This window comes from Halichoerus grypus, chromosome 15 (genome assembly GCF_964656455.1).
Source record: "Halichoerus grypus chromosome 15, mHalGry1.hap1.1, whole genome shotgun sequence".
In the NCBI taxonomy this organism is placed as follows: Eukaryota; Metazoa; Chordata; class Mammalia; order Carnivora; family Phocidae; genus Halichoerus; species Halichoerus grypus.
The window spans coordinates 26333214-26352303 of NC_135726.1; the positions used below are offsets into that span (position 1 = coordinate 26333214).

Sequence of the window (19090 nt, forward strand, 5' to 3'; positions counted from 1 at the left end):
CAGTGGGGTGGGCCAAGTCACAGGCAAGGCCCAGCTGGGTCACCACTTCCTGGAGCTGCTCAAGACAGGGGCTGGGACTTCCCATGATCCCCCTGCACCCCACTGGTGTGGGAGCCCCCCCACGGCCCAAGGTGCCTGGTACCGCTCAGGACAGGGCTTGACCAGGACAGGGGGGCTTGGATGGGGACTCTCATCACCCTGAAAAAGGTGGGGGGACACTCTGTCTAGAGTCAGAGCAGAGGCCACTCTAGGGAAAGTGGGAGAGGAGGTGACAGAGCTGAGGGACAGCAGGCGTGCCTAGCGAGGAGCTGGGCCTGTCGGGTTGAGCAGACCCGGCCCTGGACCTTAGATGGCTTGCCCTCTCAGTCGACTCTGTTAAAAATAATAGCAAAAATACGAATGATAACAATAATAATTATCTATTGAGCACTTTCTACTTGCTAAGCCTCTTTCTATGGATTCTTTTCTTCGTCTTCAAAATAGGCACCACGACTGCCCCTATTTTACAGATGGGAAGACTAAGGCACAGAAAGCTTGAGTGGCTTACCCACAGTCACATAGCTAGCAAGTGGCAAGGCCCTTTGAGCCCAGGCCGTCCAGCTCCAGAGCCTCCGGGCCTCACCAGCAGGCAAAGGGCTCTCCGCATCAGGGAATGAACAGAGGGCAGAGGATCCCCCCAGGAGAAAAGGGATCCGGCTCCAGTACCCTCACCGTGCCATCCAAAGTCATTATTACCTGTCTGGCGGCCTGGAGCGGGGCCCCGAGAGCCTCCCCACGCCCACCCATTCTAGTGCCCCATATGCCCAAGACCCCAAGAGCCAGAGCGAACAGCTGCGTCGGGAAGAGAGAAGTGGCTGTGTAAACAGGGCGGGAATCCTCTCCTCAGTCACTCAGCAGGAGCAGTCCTGGAAGCAGGGCCCCTCCATCTGGTGTCACGTCCCCGGACAGGTGACAGTATTTCCAGATCGGATTTGGGAGCCAATGACTTCCGAGCACGGGCCCAGAGCTCCCCCTGGTGTGCAGCCTGGGAATGGAGCTGGCTTCAGGAGCCTTCTCCCTCTGGGCCGGACAGAGAGGTCAAGGGCGATGGTGATTCTCTACAACGGGAGCCTGAGCTTGGGTTTGGACTCCATACCCTCACACCTACCAGGGGCAATTCAAACCTACCCAATTATCATATGGCCAGGCCCCGGGCCCAGCTGGCTCAGGTGGAGGGGAAAGAGGCTCTGCCCTCCTATCCCCAGGAAGCGAGGGGAGGCAGAGCAACACCCAGCGCTCTGGGCCTGGGGAAGCCGTGGAGGTTGAGAAGCCTCCCTGGAGGCCGCAGTGGCCTCTGGTGCCCAGCAGCTGGCCTGCCACCTTCTCTGGGGGAGGCCGGAGTCTCGGGCTGCAGGCGGCCTGAGAGGCCACGGCTTCTGGGCGAGGAGGCCCAGCCTAGTGCGTCGTCTGGGAGGAGCTGAACGCCTCCATCTCCGCCTCCGCCTCTGCCTCGGAGCGGCACCTCTGGGAGCAGAACCACAGGAAGAGGAAGAAACCTGCGAGCGAAAAACAGGTCAGTGGGAGACTGGAAGGAGCGATGTGGGGCCTCACCCAGAATCCAGGGACTTCCTCAGTGGGGCTGAGCTGGGCTTCCCTAAAGCCCAGGAGTAATTCTCAGAGTCCCTCACTGTTGGAAGCCAGGAGGGGCAGAGCATAGAAGCTGGACGACCAGTTGTCAGGAGGCCAGAGGGCGCCTTTGTGCAAATTAGGAGGACATGCCCCTTCCTGTGGACAGAAGGAGCCCCAAACCAGCTTGGCGGGGAGCGGAGCGGCAGCAGGGGCTCGATTTCAGCCCCTGACTCGCCCCCTTGACCTGAAGCCTTGAGCAGTCAACATTTGACCGGCCGAACACTACCCCCAGGGCTTCCTGCACGCCTCCCGCGGGCCCTACCGTAGAGTGAGTTGAAGGTGGTGAAGAGGAAGAGCTGGGGCAGCAGGAAGACGCCAAAGGAGAAGAAAGCCAAGGTCCAAGTGGTGCCCAGCAGCACGGTGAGGCCCAGCACCGTGAAGCTGTCCCGGCAGGCCCGCGTGTTCAGCACCTTGTCCCGGGCCCGTAGCCGATGCAAGACCCGCAGCGCCCAGACCAGCACCACCAGGTTAAAAAGGGACGTGAGGCCACCGTAGCCCATGACCAAGATGTTGTGCACCAAGGGGTTCCGCACCCAGCATCTGCAGGGGAGGGGTGAAGTGCCAGGGTTGGCGTGGCTCCCCAGGCCAGGGGGGCGGGGGGCAGGGAGGTGGGTGGGGAGACCCTGGTCTCTGGGCCTATGGACGGGCTCCTGAACCTGGTCCCGTCTCCCAGCCCAAACCCATTGTTTCTTGTCTGACCACACGTGTGGTGAAGTTCTGGGCCCGGCTTTCCAGCCAGGCCACCGTGTTAGGGCCCACCTTGCCACCTCGGCCCCTGGCCTGAAGCCCCCCATGTTCTCCTTTCCAGCCACATGGGGCTCTCATGCCTTTACCCACCTGAAAACTCTTCTTCTCCTCCCTTCTCCGTCCTGCCTCTCTCCCCTTCCATGGCCCCCCCAGCTGCCCACTTGTCCAATACTCTTTCAGATCCATGGCCCCGGGGCCCTCTTCCCTGGAAACTTCTCCTCCCACCCACCACAAGGTCAACACCATCTCACCACCATCTCTGTGCAATGGGCGCCCTACCCCAGGACCCCTCCCCACCTAGAAGGGGCCCACACTCTACGCTCCGAGCAGTGAACAGCTGTGGCACCTGGGGGCGGCTTGGTGGAGGGGTGAGGACTGAGGAGGAGAGTGAGCAAGAAGACGCCATCAAGGGCCGAGGAAAGAGCAGAGGCCTGGCAGTGGCCCCAGCCCTGCTCCTAGACCCTCCCTGAGGTCTTCACGCCCTTTGTGTCCCCAAGACACCCAGTCAGGCACCGTGTCATATGCTTTCCGCGGATGAGCCCATTCGCTCCTCATGAGGACCCTACAAGGCAGGTGCATAGTCATACCCGCCCTGCAGAGGAGGAAACTGAGGCTCGGGCTGAGGAGCACACACTAGTCAGAGGCAAAGGTGGGACTTGAAGCCCCACGCTCCGAGGCCAGAGCCTGTGCCCCTGTCACAGCCCCCTGCTCGGGCCCCCGCCGTGAGCTCCTGCCTCGGCAGCCACAAGGGGCCTTGAACATTATTTGGGGGATTTATCCAAGGGGCTGAGTGTGCTCATGGATCACTCCTTTTCACAGCTACGTAACCATCCGCAGGCGTGGCTCTGTCGCAACCTATTAACCGCTGTCCTGCCGGGGGGGGGGGGGGGGGGGGGCATTGGAGTTCCTTTCAAGGGTTTGGTTAGTGCTGTCTGTGTTCAGGAACACAAACAGACATCCTAAGGGCTTTTTAAATGCAGGAGAATAAAAGTCACAAAACCCTGGGGGAGAGGGAGAGGGAGGGAGACTCAGAGAAGCGGGTTCTTAGAGTGGGGTACTCCGTGACAGCCCAGCAACACCATGCTTCCTGCCCCCCCCAGTCCTCCAGCTCCTGGCACACAGTATATAAAAACTACACGGCTAAGGAGCCCGAAGTCACACCTCCTCTGAGAAAGCAGCCTGACCCCCACAGTGAGAGGAACGAACCCCAACCCGCTTCGCTTCCTGGAGGCTGGGAGGGGCAGTGGGGGGGCCAGGCTCTGGAGCCAGCCTGCCTGTGGCCAAGTCTCAGCTCTGCCATGGACCACCTGGGTTTCCTTGGGTGGGGTTCTTCAGCTGCCCGTGCCTCAGTTTCCCTAACCATAAACAGAGGCTGACAACAGGACCTCCTCCTCGCTGCGAGGTTTAAACAGGAGATGGGTCTGCAGGGGTTCATTCAGCTATTCTCCCTATGTTGGCTATGAGAACCTTCGTAACAAGAAAAAGATAAATGTCTTAGGGCACAGGAAGAGGCAGCCGAGTCTGTCGTGCAGACCCCCCAGGCCGCCCGATGCGCACACACAAGCTGAGCCCTGTCCCTGGGATGTCCCAGGCCCCGCAGCACTCTCTCTGACTAGGAGGGTCTGAGGGCTGGCAGTGCTATGCCAGCCACAGGTCGGGAGCAGCGGAAGTCTGAGCGAGCACAGCAAGGTGTGGGAAGGGAGGGCAGAGTCCAGCGCAGGCTGAGCTCCCTGCTCAAGGTCAGAGAGCAGGAGGGGGCGCTGGGCCGACCTCTGTGCTCCGCCGGGAGGCAGAGGTGCTGCCTCCCTGGCCTTGGAGGCCCATGAGCAGGCACCAGAGTTCATGCCGGGGCTCCCTAGATGTAGCCAGCCTAGAACAACAGCCTACCTCTGCAGGGGATCCAGCAGAAGGGGTATGGCAAAGCACCCTGGCAACCACCCCTTCTCTGAGCCATGGCCCCCTCCTTGCCCCACAGCCAGGGCCCTTCCTACAAGGACACCCTGTTCAGAGCCCCTGGGCCCTTCTGCCAGAGCCAGGGAGCCTGCCACAGCCCTGAGAGCACTCACATGGACATGTTCTGGAAGCCCGTGCCATTTCCCTGGCTGTCGGAGAGTGGAATTGTGTGGGGTCCATACACTGAGTTCTTGACAACAAGAAGGAACAGCACCAGGAGGGCCGGGACTCCTGAGAGGTGAGACAGAGGCTCAGCACATGTCAGGTGACCCCAAAAAGGGCTGGTCATGCTAAAACAGAATTCCACTGAGCAAGCAGGGAGGGGAAGGGACTGTTCAGAGGCCCTAGCCTCTGCCATACGGTCCAGCTTCAGAGCACTTAGCCTGGAGGTCTTAGAAGAGGCTGCTCTCCAAAATGGTGTTAGTGAGGGCTCTAGGGTGGGATGATAGTGGCAGTGGTGGTGGGGAGATGGAGCTAATGGGACAGAGGGTTGGGGGAACTTGTGAGGAAACTGAGATAGTCAAGAGGGGCTAGGATGGGGATAGAGGTGCCAGTGATGGTGGTGCCAGAGAGAGTGGGGAAGACGAGGATGAGGATGGTGGTGATGATGGAGGCGGTGGTGAAGGTGATGGTGGAGTCAGAGGTAGAAGCAGTAGATGGTGGTGTTGGAGGTAGACATGGTAGTGATAATGGCGGAAGTGATGGTGGTGTTGGAGGTGGTAGTGATGGTGGAAGTGTTGGAAGTGATGGTGATGGAAGTGTTGGAGGTGGAGGGGATGGAGATGTTGGAGGTGGAGGGGATCGAGGTGTTGGAGGTGGAGGGCATGGACGTGTTGGAGGTGGAGGGCATGGACGTGTTGGAGGTGGAGGGGATGGAGGTGTTGGAGGTGGAGGGGATGGAGGTGTTGGAGGTGGAGGGGATGGAGGTGTTGGAGGTGGAGGGGATGGAGGTGTTGGAGGTGATGGTCATGGAGGTGTTGGAGGTGGAGGGCATGGAGGTGTTGGAGGTGGAGGGCATGGACGTGTTGGAGGTGGAGGGGATGGAGGTGTTGGAGGTGGAGGGGATGGAGGTGTTGGAGGTGGAGGGGATGGAGGTGTTGGAGGTGGAGGGGATGGAGGTGTTGGAGGTGATGGTCATGGAGGTGTTGGAGGTGGAGGGCATGGAGGTGTTGGAGGTGGAGGGCATGGACGTGTTGGAGGTGGAGGGGATGAAGGTGTTGGAGGTGGAGGGGATGAAGGTGTTGGAGGTGGAGGGGATGGAGGTATTGGAAGTGATGGTCATGGAGGTGTTGGAGGTGGAGGGCATGGAGGTGTTGGAGGTGGAGGGGATGGAGGTGTTGGAGGTGGAGGGGATGGAAGTGTTGGAAGTGATGGTCATGGAGGTGTTGGAGGTGGAGGGGATGGACGTGTTGGAGGTGGAGGGCATGGAGGTGTTGGACGTGGAGGGGATGGAGGTGTTGGAGGTGGAGGGGATGGAGGTGTTGGAGGTGGAGGGGATGGAGGTGTTGGAGGTGATGGTCATGGAGATGTTGGAGGTGGAGGGCATGGAGGTGTTGGAGGTGGAGGGGATGGAGGTGTTGGAGGTGGAGGGGATGGAGGTGTTGGAAGTGATGGTCATGGAGGTGTTGGAGGTGGAGGGGCTGGAGGTGTTGGAAGTGATGGTCATGGAGGTGTTGGAGGTGGAGGGGATGGAGGTGTTGGAGGTGGAGGGCATGGAGGTGTTGGAAGTGATGGTCATGGAGGTGTTGGAGGTGGAGGGGATGGAGGTGTTGGAGGTGGAGGGCATGGAGGTGTTGGAGGTGGAGGGGATGGAGGTGTTGGAGGTGGAGGGGGTGGAAATGTTGGAAGTGATGGTCATGGAGGTGTTGGAGGTGGAGGGGATGGAGGTGTTGGAGGTGGAGGGCATGGAGGTGTTGGAGGTGGAGGGGATGGAGGTGTTGGAGGTGGAGGGGATGGAGGTGTTGGAGGTGGAGGTGGCAATGGAGGTGTTGGAGGTACAATCGATAAGAACAGTAGAGTAGAAAGTAGTGGTGAGTGTTGACAGGGATGATGAACCGTGCTCATGATGTGGTCACTAGGATGAGGAAGAGAAGAGAAGGGCAGGAGGGGGTAGACGCCCTATCTGGCCGGAAGCCTCAGGAAGCAAGAGGGGAGGGAGGCTCTGCTTACCCCAGCCCACCGCACAGAGCTTGAGCAAGTATCGGTGGATGTAGATGTTGTAGACACGCCCAAGGAGGAGGTAGAGGTTGAAGCCTTCGATGGCCATCCAGGTGAGGCAGCTGAGCAGGGCAAAGTGCAGGATGGCGGCCAGCGCTGTGCACGCTGCCCCAGACTCGGGGGGCGTGGCCAGCGCAGGACTCAGTAGGAAGGCGACATTCAGGAGCAGCACGGAGGCATGCAGGTTCATGTGGATGCGTGTTATGGAGTCACCCTGCTTCCTGCGGGTGGAAGCAGGGCCTTCCGTGGCCTGGGGACATCACCCAGGCCATGCCACCCCCTCATGGACACACAACTGAGGTTGAGGGGGGCAGGGACAGAACAACAGCCACACGGCAAGGCTGGTCTCCTGCCTCCCAGCCTCCATCCCCGTGAGAAGCCCACCGCCCTCTGGGGCTCAGTTAGGTAAGAAGGAGGGGTGCTGAGCAGCAGTGGGTGGGCAGGCCCGGCATGGGGGCAGGGGCGTACCTGGCTTGGCAGTGCAGCAGGGTAGTGAGAAGTGAGGCCACAATGGAGATGCTACAGCCCACCAGGGAGATGTACGTGAGAGGCGCCAGCAGCTCTACTGGGACCGGGGCTGGGGACAGTTGCTGCAGGAACGAAGGGGGAATGGGAGACAGAAGCACGGAAATGCCCTCCCCACGGTGACAGGGACCTGCTAAGACCTCACCTCCAAACTTCCCTGTCTCACCACAAACCTCACCGTGGTCCCGGCTTGAAAAAAAAAAGCCCTGGCAGACACAATGGCTTTTGCCCCCCTCAACTCCATCTCCCCTTTCTCTATGAGAACCTCCCCTCCTTCACTGTCTACGCACATGGGCGGTCCCACTGTGTGTAGACAGGTGCACCAGGCCTGACTTATCAGAGCCCCCCCTCCTCCTGCCCAGTGATTGGTTGAGGGATGGGAATGTGACACACTCCAAGGCAGTGGGACTCTAATCTCAAGACTAGCTGGCAGAATTGGGTAAGAGAAGCTCTCGTTCTACTCGCCTAAAAGCTAGTAGGACATGAGCCTGGATCTGCTAGCAGCCAAATTATTAATCTGTGGGGAAATCCTGTCTGAAGGCTAGGCCAGCACAAAGCAAGCACAGTTGGGAGACAGAGCTAGAGCCCTGTCTTGGTGATACTGAGTGTCTGGATCAAGCCATGCCTGAAGCCTAACATAGTTTCTTCAGCAACATGAGTTCATAAGTTTCTTTTTGCCTCCTTAAGCCCATCTGAGTTGGATTTTCTGTCCCCTACACCAGCCTTTGCCTGCTCCTTTTGCTTAGACATGGGGCCCTTTATAGCTTTGACTCCCCTCACCAGGACTGGATGCACACATACCATGAGAACAGCAAAGTAGCTGAGGTGATTGCAGCGGCAGAGCACCTGGGAAGGTGAGGGCTTCTCTGTGCGACAGCCCTCGGGGCTCCAGAGCCCCCAGTAATGTTCGCTGGCTCCTTCCTTCCAGAAGACACAGGTCACCGTGTAGCCTTCCTAAGGGGAGAGGCTGGGGTTGGGTGCATCCAAGGGGTGTGGGGGATGGCCGTGGGTCAGAGTCTGGAAACTGTAGGGGCCAAAGTTGATTCAACTGCACCCTAGTCAACATTTTACCAGATGCTGGCTGGGCTTTGGCATCAGACAGACCCAGATTCCAGCCTCACCTCTACTCTGGACTCTCAGAGTGACCTGGGCAAGTTGTCGAGCTTCTCTGAGCCTCAGGTTATTCATCTGCAAAATGGGATCATCTATACCCAAGTCTCAGGGATGGTATTAAATTACAGTCAGTGAGGAATCTTAAGGGTCCAGCTCTGGCAGGACAGTAGGTGCTCTATAACCAACTGTCCCCTTTTCCCTCCTTCCCATGGGGAACAACAATGGTGCAGACCCACGCCCAGTGTGGGGGAGAGACTCACATGCAGACACCCTGAAGCCAAGCCATGTGGGTGGACGGGTGGGGGGAATGACACAGGCAGTGCCATGGAACACCTCTGAGGAAAGAACTTTTGCAGGGGCAAAGGTTCAGAGCAAAGAAAGGAAAGGATGATGGAGAAATTGAGAGTGCAGCGCAGTCCTGAAGAGGCTGACAGGAAGTCAGGGCAGACCGTAGAGGCTCTGGGCTTTTCAGGAAAGCCAGGGCCAGAAGAGCGGAGGCGTCAGAGCTTATGCCCACCCAGCAGCCCTTCTCCCTTCCTCCAGGATCAGCTTCTGCACTTCTCTGGAGGACCCACGCCTCCCCCCACGGCAGGTCAGATGAATCCAGCCCAGTCCCTGAGCCATGTGACCCGGGCCTGGCCAATCCACACGTTCCATCGACCTGGTTCAGAGATGGACACGTGACCCAGCCGGACCTTTAGGACTCCGTTCTGGGACCCTGGTTTGCACTGATGAGGAAGAGCCTGCTGGGAAGAGGGGATAGAGGTCCAGCACTTTAGCTGCCATCTTGCCAGAGCAGAGAGCCAAGGCAGGAAACCATTGCTGAGAGATGGAAAGAGGCTGAGCCAGGATGGCATTATATCAGTCCCTGGATCCAGCCATGCCTGAAGCTTGACAGCTCTGGACATTTCATTTATGGGAGCCGATCAATTCCCTTTTGTGCTTAAGCTGGCTTGACTTGGCTTTGTATCCCTTGCAACTCAAAGAGTCCTGCCTAGGGGGCGCCTGGGTGCCTCATCTGGTTAAGCTTCCCACTCTTGATCTCAGCTCAGGTCTTGATCTCAGGGTCCTGAGCCCAAGCCCTGCATTGGGCTCCACGCTGGGTGTGGCGCCTACTTAAAGAGAAAAAAAAAAAAATCCTGCCTACTGCAGTAAGTAAAAGCTTCTCTCTGATTTCTTTGACAGGAATTTTCAAACTGTGATAGATTTGAAATTGTTTGTTTTCAAAATGCTTCCACAGATTTGGGTTTAGTCAAGCCAAAATTCAACAGGAGAGCCACAAGGGGGCAGGGGTGAGGTGGAAATGGGGGCACCCGCCCTCCCAAAAGTACCAGGCTTTGGTTGTGCCAGAAGCTGATGTTGATCGGCTCGCTGAGGTTGCTCACGTGTCCATGACCCAGCTGGGCTCCCAAGACATAGTTATTGAGCAGAGATGAGTTGATATTCTGGAAGGACAGCAGAAGAAGGGCTGACTGCAGGGGACACAGGGAGAGACCGGCTGAGGGCTGAGAGCCCCTCTTCACCAGCCCCTTCCCCCAAATGAGAGCAAGCAGCATGCCTGTCACATGTCCAGCATGGGCCAGCCTCGCAGCCTTCACATACGCTGTCCCCTCCACCTAGAAAGCTGTCCTCTCCCCCCAACTCTCTGCCATGTGTTGAGTGTATTCCAGCCTCCATCCTAACTAACCATTATCCTAACTCACTTTCTTTTTTTTTTTTTTTTTAAAGATTTTATTTATTTATTTGAGAGAGAGAATGAGAGAGAGAGAGCACATGAGAGGGGGTAGGGTCAGAGGGAGAAACAGACTCCCTGCTGAGCAGGGAGCCCGATGCGGGACTCGATCCTGGATCTCCAGGATCATGACCTGAGCCGAAGGCAGTCGCTTAACCAACTGAGCCACCCAGGCGCCCCTATCCTACCTCACTTTCAAAGCCAAGGTTAAAAGGCACCTTTGTCTATCTCCCACCTAGGGACAGGAGCACACGTAGGTTCCCTATAAGTGGGCCTTCCCACCATTCTCCTCATACTGAGGCCCAGAAGGGGCAATGGCTGGGTGCACGATGGGCTGGTCCCACCAGGTGCCGGTCCCTGCCCCAAGGCCAGCCAATGGCATGGATGCCCACAGTGCCCTCAGGAAGGGGCCGGCGCCCACCCTGCTTGGCCCACCAAGGCAGTGACCTGGAAAAAGTAGTCCGTGAAGAAGTAGACGCAGATGAGACGCAGCTCCCTGGGGGGGGCCCTGCAGGCGTCCTGGGTCAGCTCGGCTGGGAACTGCATGGCATGTGAGACCTGCGGAGGGGCACGGACAGGCTGAGCCTGGTGTCCACGGCCTGCAGGGCCAGCCCCAGTGCCTTCACTGCCCCCCACTTCTTACGAAGCCTGCCTGGCCTTACCCCAGGCATTTCTTTTTTTTTTTTTTTTTTTTAAAGATTTTATTTATTTATTTGAGAGAGAGAGAATGAGAGACAGAGAGCATGAGAGGGGTTAGGGTCAGAGGGAGAAGCAGACCCCCTGCCGAGCAGGGAGCCCGATGCGGGACTCGATCCAGGGACTCCAGGATCATGCATGACCTGAGCTGAAGGCAGTCGCTTAACCAACTGAGCCACCCAGGCGCCCCTACCCCAGGCATTTCATTCCTCCTAGCCACCACCTAGGACCCTGGATTCCCTGGCCTCTCCCACTGCTGCCTCCCCCACCCCCCACAGACCTGCAAAAGCAGGAAGAGGACGCTGCCCTTGAGGGGCCACAGGGCACCCCCTCCCATCATTCGCATGAGGAACATCAGCCCCATTTTACAGAGGAGGCACCTCACAGCTGTGAGGCCAGACCAGATTAGTTTGGGTGGGGGGAGGGGAGTCCAGACCGTAAGCCCATGGAGGATTTCTGGGGTAGAGGCACTGGCTGCCCCCCGGCCCCCCGACCACCTCTGACCTGGGGGACCCGCTCCTTGGTGGCGCTGCTCAGTGACAGGCCTGCGAAGTTGCAGCCCAGCTTGAAGATCAGTGACTGGATGGTGGGCGTCTGCAAGGTCAAGTTGCTGCCCCCGAAGCTGGCGTTCAACAGCCTGCACTCCAGGCCCCGGATGAGGCTGAGGGCGAGAGAGCTGACCAGGGTCCGCAGTGGGCTTGAGGGCGGGAGCTGACCAGGGTCCCCAGGCGGCTAGAAGGGCGGGGCCTCCCCCAACCGCATCGGCCTCTCGCATCTCCGGACCTCTGAACACAGCGCCCCTGGCACCCCCTTACCTCCCCACCCCACTCATCCACGCCTCCTGATTACCTCTCTTTCTGGTCCAGCTTTGTTGACACCTCCTTCGGGAAGCCTTTTCTGGCTTTTCTCTGCTGGCTGAGTGAAATGCCCCATGGTCCCTGTGCTTCCCTGGCCACTCATCAGCACTATCCCCTCACCCGCAGCTGCATGGCCATTAGATCACAGACCCTCGAGAGCCCGATTCGAGTCTTGCAGCTCCTTCCCAGAGAAATGCAGAGACCCAGGATTCTGCACCGGGTTTCATGGCATCCATAGTTAAAGACCCTCAACCAGAGAGCAGACTTGATGAGGGCAGGACATGTTTATCCTGCATCTCCAAAGCCCAGTGCCAGGCACACAGTAGGTACTCAATAAATGCATGTTGAATAAATGATTAATGGTCCACACTGGACAACCCCGGACCACTGATTCAAGGCTCGAGCTGGGGGTGGGAGGCACAGCTGAATCCGGGCGGACAGGAGGGCCTCCTGACTCACTCAGCAAGAGAAGTCGAGTTGCGGCTTCTGGCCATCACCTCCAGTTTCTCCATCCAGAGCAGGGGTTCTTGGGATGTCTCTGTGGAGCAAGTCAGATCTCCACTTCGGCCTCTGTCCCTGGGCCTTCCACCCCAGCCTCAGCCTTGCTGCTGCCCCAGGAGGCCGCAGTGCCCCCTTTCAAGCTCCCTTGGTTCGAGGCATCCCCCTTCCACATCACAGCCAGGGGCCCAGGCTAGGATTGCCCCCCAGCTCAGCAGAACCCTCTTACCCATTGTCTCACTCTGAGAAGTCATGAAGCATAGGCAGAGGAAAAAGGCCCCCCAGCAATCCATGTCCTGTGCCCAGTCTCTTCCGAGAACTGGCTCCCACCCTAGAAAAGATGCATGTCATTGTCATTATAGTAAGAGAGTGACCTCTCACTTCTAGGTGTCTGGCATGTCCCAAGGGTAGGACATCTAGCATCTTAATTGATCCTTGTTACTCCTGCATTTCACAGATGGGGAAACTGAGGTTCAGGGCGCAAGTGGTCTTGCTCTGCGTGAGGCCCCCTGAGCCAGGTCTCTATGACTCCAGAATCCCTGACCATTTGTTCAGAAATGCCAGCCAGTTGTAGCACTGCCCATCACTCCCTGTCCCCAAAAATGGCCTCTCTGGGGGCTTCTCCGGGGCCCTGACTTCACCCAGAGGGGAAGCTGCTTGGGAGCAAGCAACATGGAACCCTGTCCAGCTCTGTCATTGATCCACCATGTGACTTTAGGCAAGGGTCTGTCCCGCCCAGCCTTCGTTTTCTGTGGTTTTAAAAATAAACTAAGAAACTTCTGCTTAAATATAGCAAATTTATGTCAAACCCCCTGAAACTCCACTAAAATGAGAGTGAGTGAATAAAATGGGCACAGAGCCAGGAAGACAGAACAAGGGGAAAGAAGACAACAGCAGGCAAGAAATGTTAGCAAAACTCTGGAGGCTCCAAAGCAGGTGGCCACGTAGTCCTACATCGAGCAGACCATAAAAAGTTGAACCTGAGTTCCTGCAGTGGGGAGAGGTGTGGAGTGAGGGGAGGGGAGAGGGGAGGGGACAGGGAGAAGCCTCACAACCCTGGGAACACTTGAGAACTAGAGGCATCGAGAACCTCTGAAAGCAGGGATGAGGGATGAAGCCAAAAAAATGGGAGATAGACGCTTATGAGTCTCTTTTTTTTTTTTTTTAAGAGAGAGAGAGAGTGTGCATGAGCTGGGAGCAGGGGGTGGGGGGCAAAGGGGCAGAGGAAAAGGGAGAGAGAGAATCCCAAGCAGTCTCCACGCTCAGCAAAGGGTCCAACACAGGACTTGATCTCACAACCCTGAGATCATGACCTGAGCCGAAATCAAGAGTCAGATGCTTAAAGGACTGAGCCACCCAGGTGCCCGGTTGTGAGTCTTTAAAGTGACCAGCTGGGGTCCCAGATCTCCTCTGCCACCTGGGGTATCCAGGACCACTGTCACCACCCTACCACCCTCAACCCCACCCCAACATAAAGTTCATTCCCTGGAGACAGTGCATGATAGAGAATCTGAGGGGAAGGGTGGGATGCCATTCAGGTATAGAAAAATTAAGCCATATTCCTTCCCCACCTCCTCCTCCACTCAGCTTCCAGAAGCCGGCAGCAGCCAGGCAATGATGTTCTAAGGCAGGAGAAAATTCTTCTCTAAAGAACTGGCCATTCCAAGAAAAGTATCCTATAGCTACAGATATTTTGGTGTTCCTCGGTGAAATGGCCAGGACCAAACTTAGGTTAAAGCTTTCCCAATCATCAACCCTGACAAGCAGTTACACTTTAGTGCTGCACTCTTAAAGATGAATGGTCAACCAAGGATCATTAGTATTTTAAAGCATACACCCCCATCAGAAGGCTGCTGGAGGATGCGCTCCAAGAGAATGAGGGAGTAAGTCATGAAAGACAACATAGGGTATAGGAAACCCCACCAGAGAAGAGATGAAGCTACTCCCCAGAAAATGTGGGAAGCTACTCCCCTGGTTGTTGGTTGGACTACAGGACCAGGGTATAGCCTGTCCAGAAGGCAACAGGAGAAAAGAAGTTTCCAGGATGGAAGCCTCAACAAATAAAAGGAGGAGGAGAGTATGCAGATGAATTGGATGAAGTGTACACAACATCTTTCTGTACTATTTTTGTTGCAACCTCCTGTGAATTTATCATTGTTTTCAAAAGTCAAAGTTCAAAGTTCAGTACAACGGCTTGCCATTTCACTATCAAAAATCATGATGTCCATAGTGACATAAAAAAGGAGCACCGTGTATCACTGCCTAGAAAGAGCCAGCTGAACATAACACACATAATGTAATCACATGCATGGAAATTTATGCTAATATACATGTTTAGGCCTAGGAGGGTATCTAGAAGAATGGTCGCCAAAATGTTAATAATGTTATATGGGGAGGAGGATTCCTTTCTTTTTTAGGTTTTCTGTAGAGTTCGAATTTTCTACAGCAAACATGTATTACCCTCACAACAGAAAAATAAGTCTTTAATGCTTAGAATTTTTTATGCTCCAAATGACTACCATTATGGAAAAAATAATGGTGGCATGTTGTTTATGAAAAACAAAAAACATGTTGCAAAGCAATGTAATCCAATCCTTGTAAAAGTCCCATTTCTTATATATGCAAGCTCTGAAAGATGCGGGGGTCACTTGTGGGTGGTGAGGTTTGGAGTCTACTTGTTTTGGGTGCCCAGATTTCCTAATGTTACCCCGTATGTTATAGTTACACGTTTCTCAATTTTTATTTACTCTTCAGATAGTTGTTGTTGTTTGTTTTTTAAAGAGGCTCCACACCCAGCATGGAGCCCAACGCAGGGCTTGAACTCACGATCCTGAGATCAAGACCTGAGCTGCGGATCAAGAATCAGATGCTTGACCGACTGAGCCACCCAGGCGCCCCTGCTCTTCAGATAGTTTAGAAATTTACATCTTTCAAATCCAAGCAATAAGTAAGTCCACAAAGGCATAAAATGCAAAGTATTCCTGCCTCCTGTGTCACCCAACTACTCCCTTCCCACTTAGTCACCCCCAGATAACTACTGCTATTAGTGTTTGGTGAATCTGCCCAAGTTTCAAATAAACATAAGCATATATGATTCTCCTCATCTTATATGAAAAAAAAAGTAGCACACTCACTACTGTTCTGTACTTCACTTTTTTCGCTTGAAAATACATCTGGGGGAGCTTCCCGTAACCGTACTTAGAGTTTTCACTTTCTCTTCTCCAACTACATAGGCTAACGCTGGAGGGATAAGCACTAACTGATGCAGCAGGTGCCCTCAGAACAGCTGGCTGTGTGGTTTCCGGTCTTTGGTTCCTTCCAACAGTGCAGCTGTCCTGACATTTCCCACGTGTGCAAGTTCACCATCTGCCCATTTTTATTTTATGTTCGACTCTTCCTTACCATCTTCTCGAAACTCTTTACATAGCAGGGAAATTAGCTCGTTGTCTGTGAGTTGCAAATATGTTTCCTAGTTTATCATTTGCCTTTGAACATTACATATGGTCCTTTTGTCGTGTAGAAGTCTTTTTTTATGTGTATAATCAGAATTACCTGTATTTTTCTCTTTTGGCTTCTGGATTTTGAGTCATAGCTAGAAGGGCCTACCCCGCTCCAATTACAAAGGAATTCTCCTAAGTTTCTCCTAGGACTTTTGAGGTTTTATTGTTCACATTGGAACCCCTAGTCCATTTGCATCAATCCTGAAGTACAGTATGAGATGGGGATGTGAGGTTTTTTTCTGGGTGGTCCCATCCATTTATCTTAACATTATTTAGTAATATATGTGTTTATTTGAAAAGAGAATAGAAGGGCTCCTGGGTGATTCAGTCGGTTAATCATCTGACTCTTGGTTTCTGCTCAGGTCATGATCTCAGGGTCGTGGGATTGAGCCCTGGTCGGGCTACGTGCTCAGTGGGGAGTCTGCTTGAGAATCTCTCTCTCCCTCTCTCTCTGCCCCTAACCCGTGCCACCCCCTCTCTCTTTCAAATAAATAAATCTTTTTTTTTTTAAAGATTTTATTTATTTCACAGAGAAAGAGACAGCGAGAGAGGGAACACAAGCAGGGGGAGTGGGAGAAGGAGAAGCAGGCTTCCCGCAGAGCAGGGAGCCCGATGTAGGGCTTGATCCCAGGACCCTGGGATCATGACCTGAGCCGAAAGCAGACGCTTAACGACTGAGCCACCCAGGCGCCCCTGAAATAAATAAATCTTTAAAAAGAGAGAGAGAGAATAGAGACTTTGGTTGGAGTCATAGAGTGCTGGGTTCCTATTCATTTGGTCACTTGGTTATTTGGCCGTGTTACCTTGGGCAATTCTCAGAACCTCAGAGAAGAGAGGAGGGAAAAGATTTGACGAGACAAGGGAAGCACTGAATGAAACAATTTGAAATGTTTCAGATGAAAAGATTGAGGGCACAATAGGGCAGACTGGATCTTGGGTCATCTTGTCCCCCCCCTCACTGTGTGAATGGGGAAACTGAGGCCCAGATCATAATGTGGATTTGACCTCCAGGGTCTGGACCGTAAGGACTGGACCCCAGGCCCTTGGCCACCCTGCTCTGTGTCTACAGAGGGAAGAGGGGCCTGACCCCACGACCAGCTGCAGAAATCAAGGCTGAAGAAGAAGTGACACCTCCTTCAAGTACCCCCAAATAGCTGTGGTTTCCACTCCCTTTCCCAGGGGCAAACCACAATCCTCACTTCTGCTTGAGACTTCCAGCACCCCTGTCCCCAGCCCTTCAGAGAGGCCACCATGCATTGTCACCCCACACCCTTGCCCCTCTCACCATCCACTCTGCAGCTCATTATCTGGGGCTCCCCGGGAAACAGAACTCCCTTACCTGATGTCCAGAACGGTTCCAGTTGATCGTGGGGAAACTGGAAACCGCACAGGGGTTTGCCTGGGGTTACGGCAGGCCAGTGGTCAAGCTGGGACTCAAACCGAGAGCTCCAGGCTCCAAGTCAAGTGCTCTCCCCACGCTGTGCACTGCAGCCTCCCCAAGATGGTTGGGTGGCTGAGTTGCTCTACGGATGAGTAAGACTCTATCTAGGCCAACAGACAGATGAGGAAACGTGCAGAATGCAGGCCAGAGCCTTTGGAAGATGCAAATTTGATAACCATCTCCAGTATTCAGTCCCTGGGCCGTGACATTGGGCAATAAGTCCACTTCTCCATGCTTCAGGGTTTCTCGTCCATAAAATGAGGCCAGAGAGACCTATTTCCCAGGGAGAGAGACTCAGAGACATTTCCACAATCCCCACTACAAGCTTAGGGCTCTGACCCAAAGCCCCAGCCAGGGATATATCTGAGCATAAGACTTGGGACCCCCTGCCTTCTTCCCTGGGGCTGACCATGCATGCCCCCCCCCAGCCCACCCTGTCTCCGACAGCACCAGGCCTGCTGAGCCAGTCACACCCCTGTACGTGGCCCCTCTGCCCCTTCCAAACAGCGACTCCTGCTAGACACGGGCTGGAGCTCCCGCCGCTGGCCTCACCCCGGCCTGGGTGCGGAGTGAACCGGTGGTCTCTGCAGAAAATCCCTGACAAGTACCATTCTTAGCCCCATTTTACAGGCAGGGAAAGGGAGGCCACGCCAGGGCCCAACACGGACTCTGTGACCAAGCCAGCCCCAGAGCCATTTCCCTGAGACATAATATCCCCAGGCTCCAGTCCAAGTCACTCAGAGAGGAACGGCACGTTTGCTCACATTTGCCCAGCAGAAACTTCATGCAGGCCCTTGTCATCCGAGGTACAGGTCACCGGATTAACGCCATTTTACCGATGAGGAAACTGAAATCCAGAAAAGTCTAATAACCTGCCCTAGGCCACGGTGGGGAGCTAGGTTTTGAACCCAGTGTCTAACCAGTCCTTAATTTAAATTGCTCTTTGCCTGGGTGGCTCAGTAGGTTAAGCATCTGCCTTCAGCTTGGGTCATGATCCCAGGGTCCTGCTCAGTGGGGAATCTGCTTCTCCCTCTCCCTCTGCCCCTCCCCTCTGCTCATGTTCTCTCTCTCAAATCAATAAATAAAATCTTAGGGGCGCCTGGGTGGCTCAGTTGGTTAAGCGACTGCCTTCGGCTCAGGTCATGATCCTGGAGTCCCGGGATCGAGTCCCGCATCGGGCTCCCTGCTCAGCTGGGAGTCTGCTTCTCCCTCTGACCCTCCCCTTTCTCATGTGCTCTCTTTCTCTATCTCATTCTCTCTTGCAAATAAATAAATAAAATATTAAAATTAAATAAATAAGTAAATAAAATAAAATCTTAAAAAAAAAATAGATAGATAGATAGACTTCTACATTCCCAGAGATTTGGGAGTTGCCACCAGAGAGTGAAGGGAATGAGGGTGGGTCCCCAGCTGGCTGCCCCCAGGATGTCACCAATCCTGGGCCCGCCAGGGCAGGGACATGCCCGGTGCCTGCTGGGGACCCAGCAGACGAGGACAGAGAGCTGGGGGAGCGGGGAATAGAGCCGCACGGTGGGGGCTGACCTGAGGGGTCGCTGCCGTCCAGCTGCTGGGCCGCTACCACCGTCCTGTCCACAGGGAGAAAGGGAAGTTGGATGTGTGTGCTGGGGCCACTCAGCCCCGGCCCTCAGCCCTCCCCTGCTCGCTTCACCCCGTGCGGGCACGCTACACCACACTCTCACTTCACTTCTTCTTTCCCCCGTCAGCAGCCTTTTTGCTTCCTCTGAACTCGTAGCTGGGCAGGGCACCCCTTCAAGAGGTGCTTGGTGTCAGTGGGGAGAGGGGGGAGGGCTGGTGCTCGCGGCTCCCGGCAAGGTTTCAAGACCCACCTCCGCTCTGCGCCTCTTCGGCCTGTTTCCGCACCTCCAGACAGGAGAGAAGGCGCCCCGCCTGACCTAACAACCAATGAGACTGAGATAACCACGACCTCAGGCAAAGGGCCGGGTCCGACTGCCTGGCCTCAAATACCAGACCTGCCATTTACTGGCTGGGGGGCTTTGGGCAAGTGACTGAAACTCTCTGAACCTCAGTTTCCCCTCTAAAATGGAGCTAAGACAGCCCCACCTCACGGGGTAGTGTGGCGCTTCCGAGAGCTGCAAAGTCACCAGACACGTGTTTCACGGCT

The 19090-nt window shown here is 55.2% G+C and overlaps 1 protein-coding gene across 12 annotated transcripts; it reads right to left on the bottom strand.

The window, feature by feature from the left end:
* Nucleotides 1-403: 403 nt before the first annotated feature.
* Nucleotides 404-18795, bottom strand: ADGRG5 (adhesion G protein-coupled receptor G5). Of its 12 annotated transcripts, none has more exons than XM_036117537.2 (16): nt 18648-18792; nt 18490-18533; nt 17712-17794; nt 16846-17220; nt 12236-12337; nt 11968-12046; nt 11501-11566; nt 11156-11327; nt 10403-10513; nt 9555-9668; nt 7912-8064; nt 7054-7175; nt 6538-6806; nt 4482-4599; nt 1931-2208; nt 404-1535 (listed from the first exon to the last, which is right to left on the bottom strand). In XM_036117537.2, exons 5-16 carry the CDS (start codon nt 12297-12299, stop codon nt 1435-1437), a joined length of 1647 nt encoding a protein of 548 aa, XP_035973430.1. In that variant the 5' UTR covers nt 12300-12337; nt 16846-17220; nt 17712-17794; nt 18490-18533; nt 18648-18792; the 3' UTR covers nt 404-1434. The 12 variants fall into 12 exon arrangements, with proteins under 12 accessions (XP_035973430.1, XP_077919206.1, XP_077919205.1 ...); XM_078063080.1 differs by having other exon boundaries at nt 18635-18792; XM_078063079.1 differs by having other exon boundaries at nt 18617-18792.
* Nucleotides 18796-19090: the final 295 nt, after the last annotated feature.

What these genes read in the sequence shown, in the direction of transcription:
- ADGRG5 (XM_036117539.2), bottom strand. Translation starts at nt 12,299, where the DNA reads ATGGATTGCTGGGGGGCCTTTTTCCTCTGCCTATGCTTCATGACTTCT. An exon ending in AACTCGACTTCTCTTGCTGA is followed by an intron (nt 11,567 to 11,967) that starts GTGAGTCAGGAG and finishes CATTTCACTCAG; the next exon opens with CCAGCAGAGAAAAGCCAGAA. An exon ending in CTGCTGCACTGCCAAGCCAG is followed by an intron (nt 6,807 to 7,053) that starts GTACGCCCCTGC and finishes TTCCACCCGCAG; the next exon opens with GAAGCAGGGTGACTCCATAA.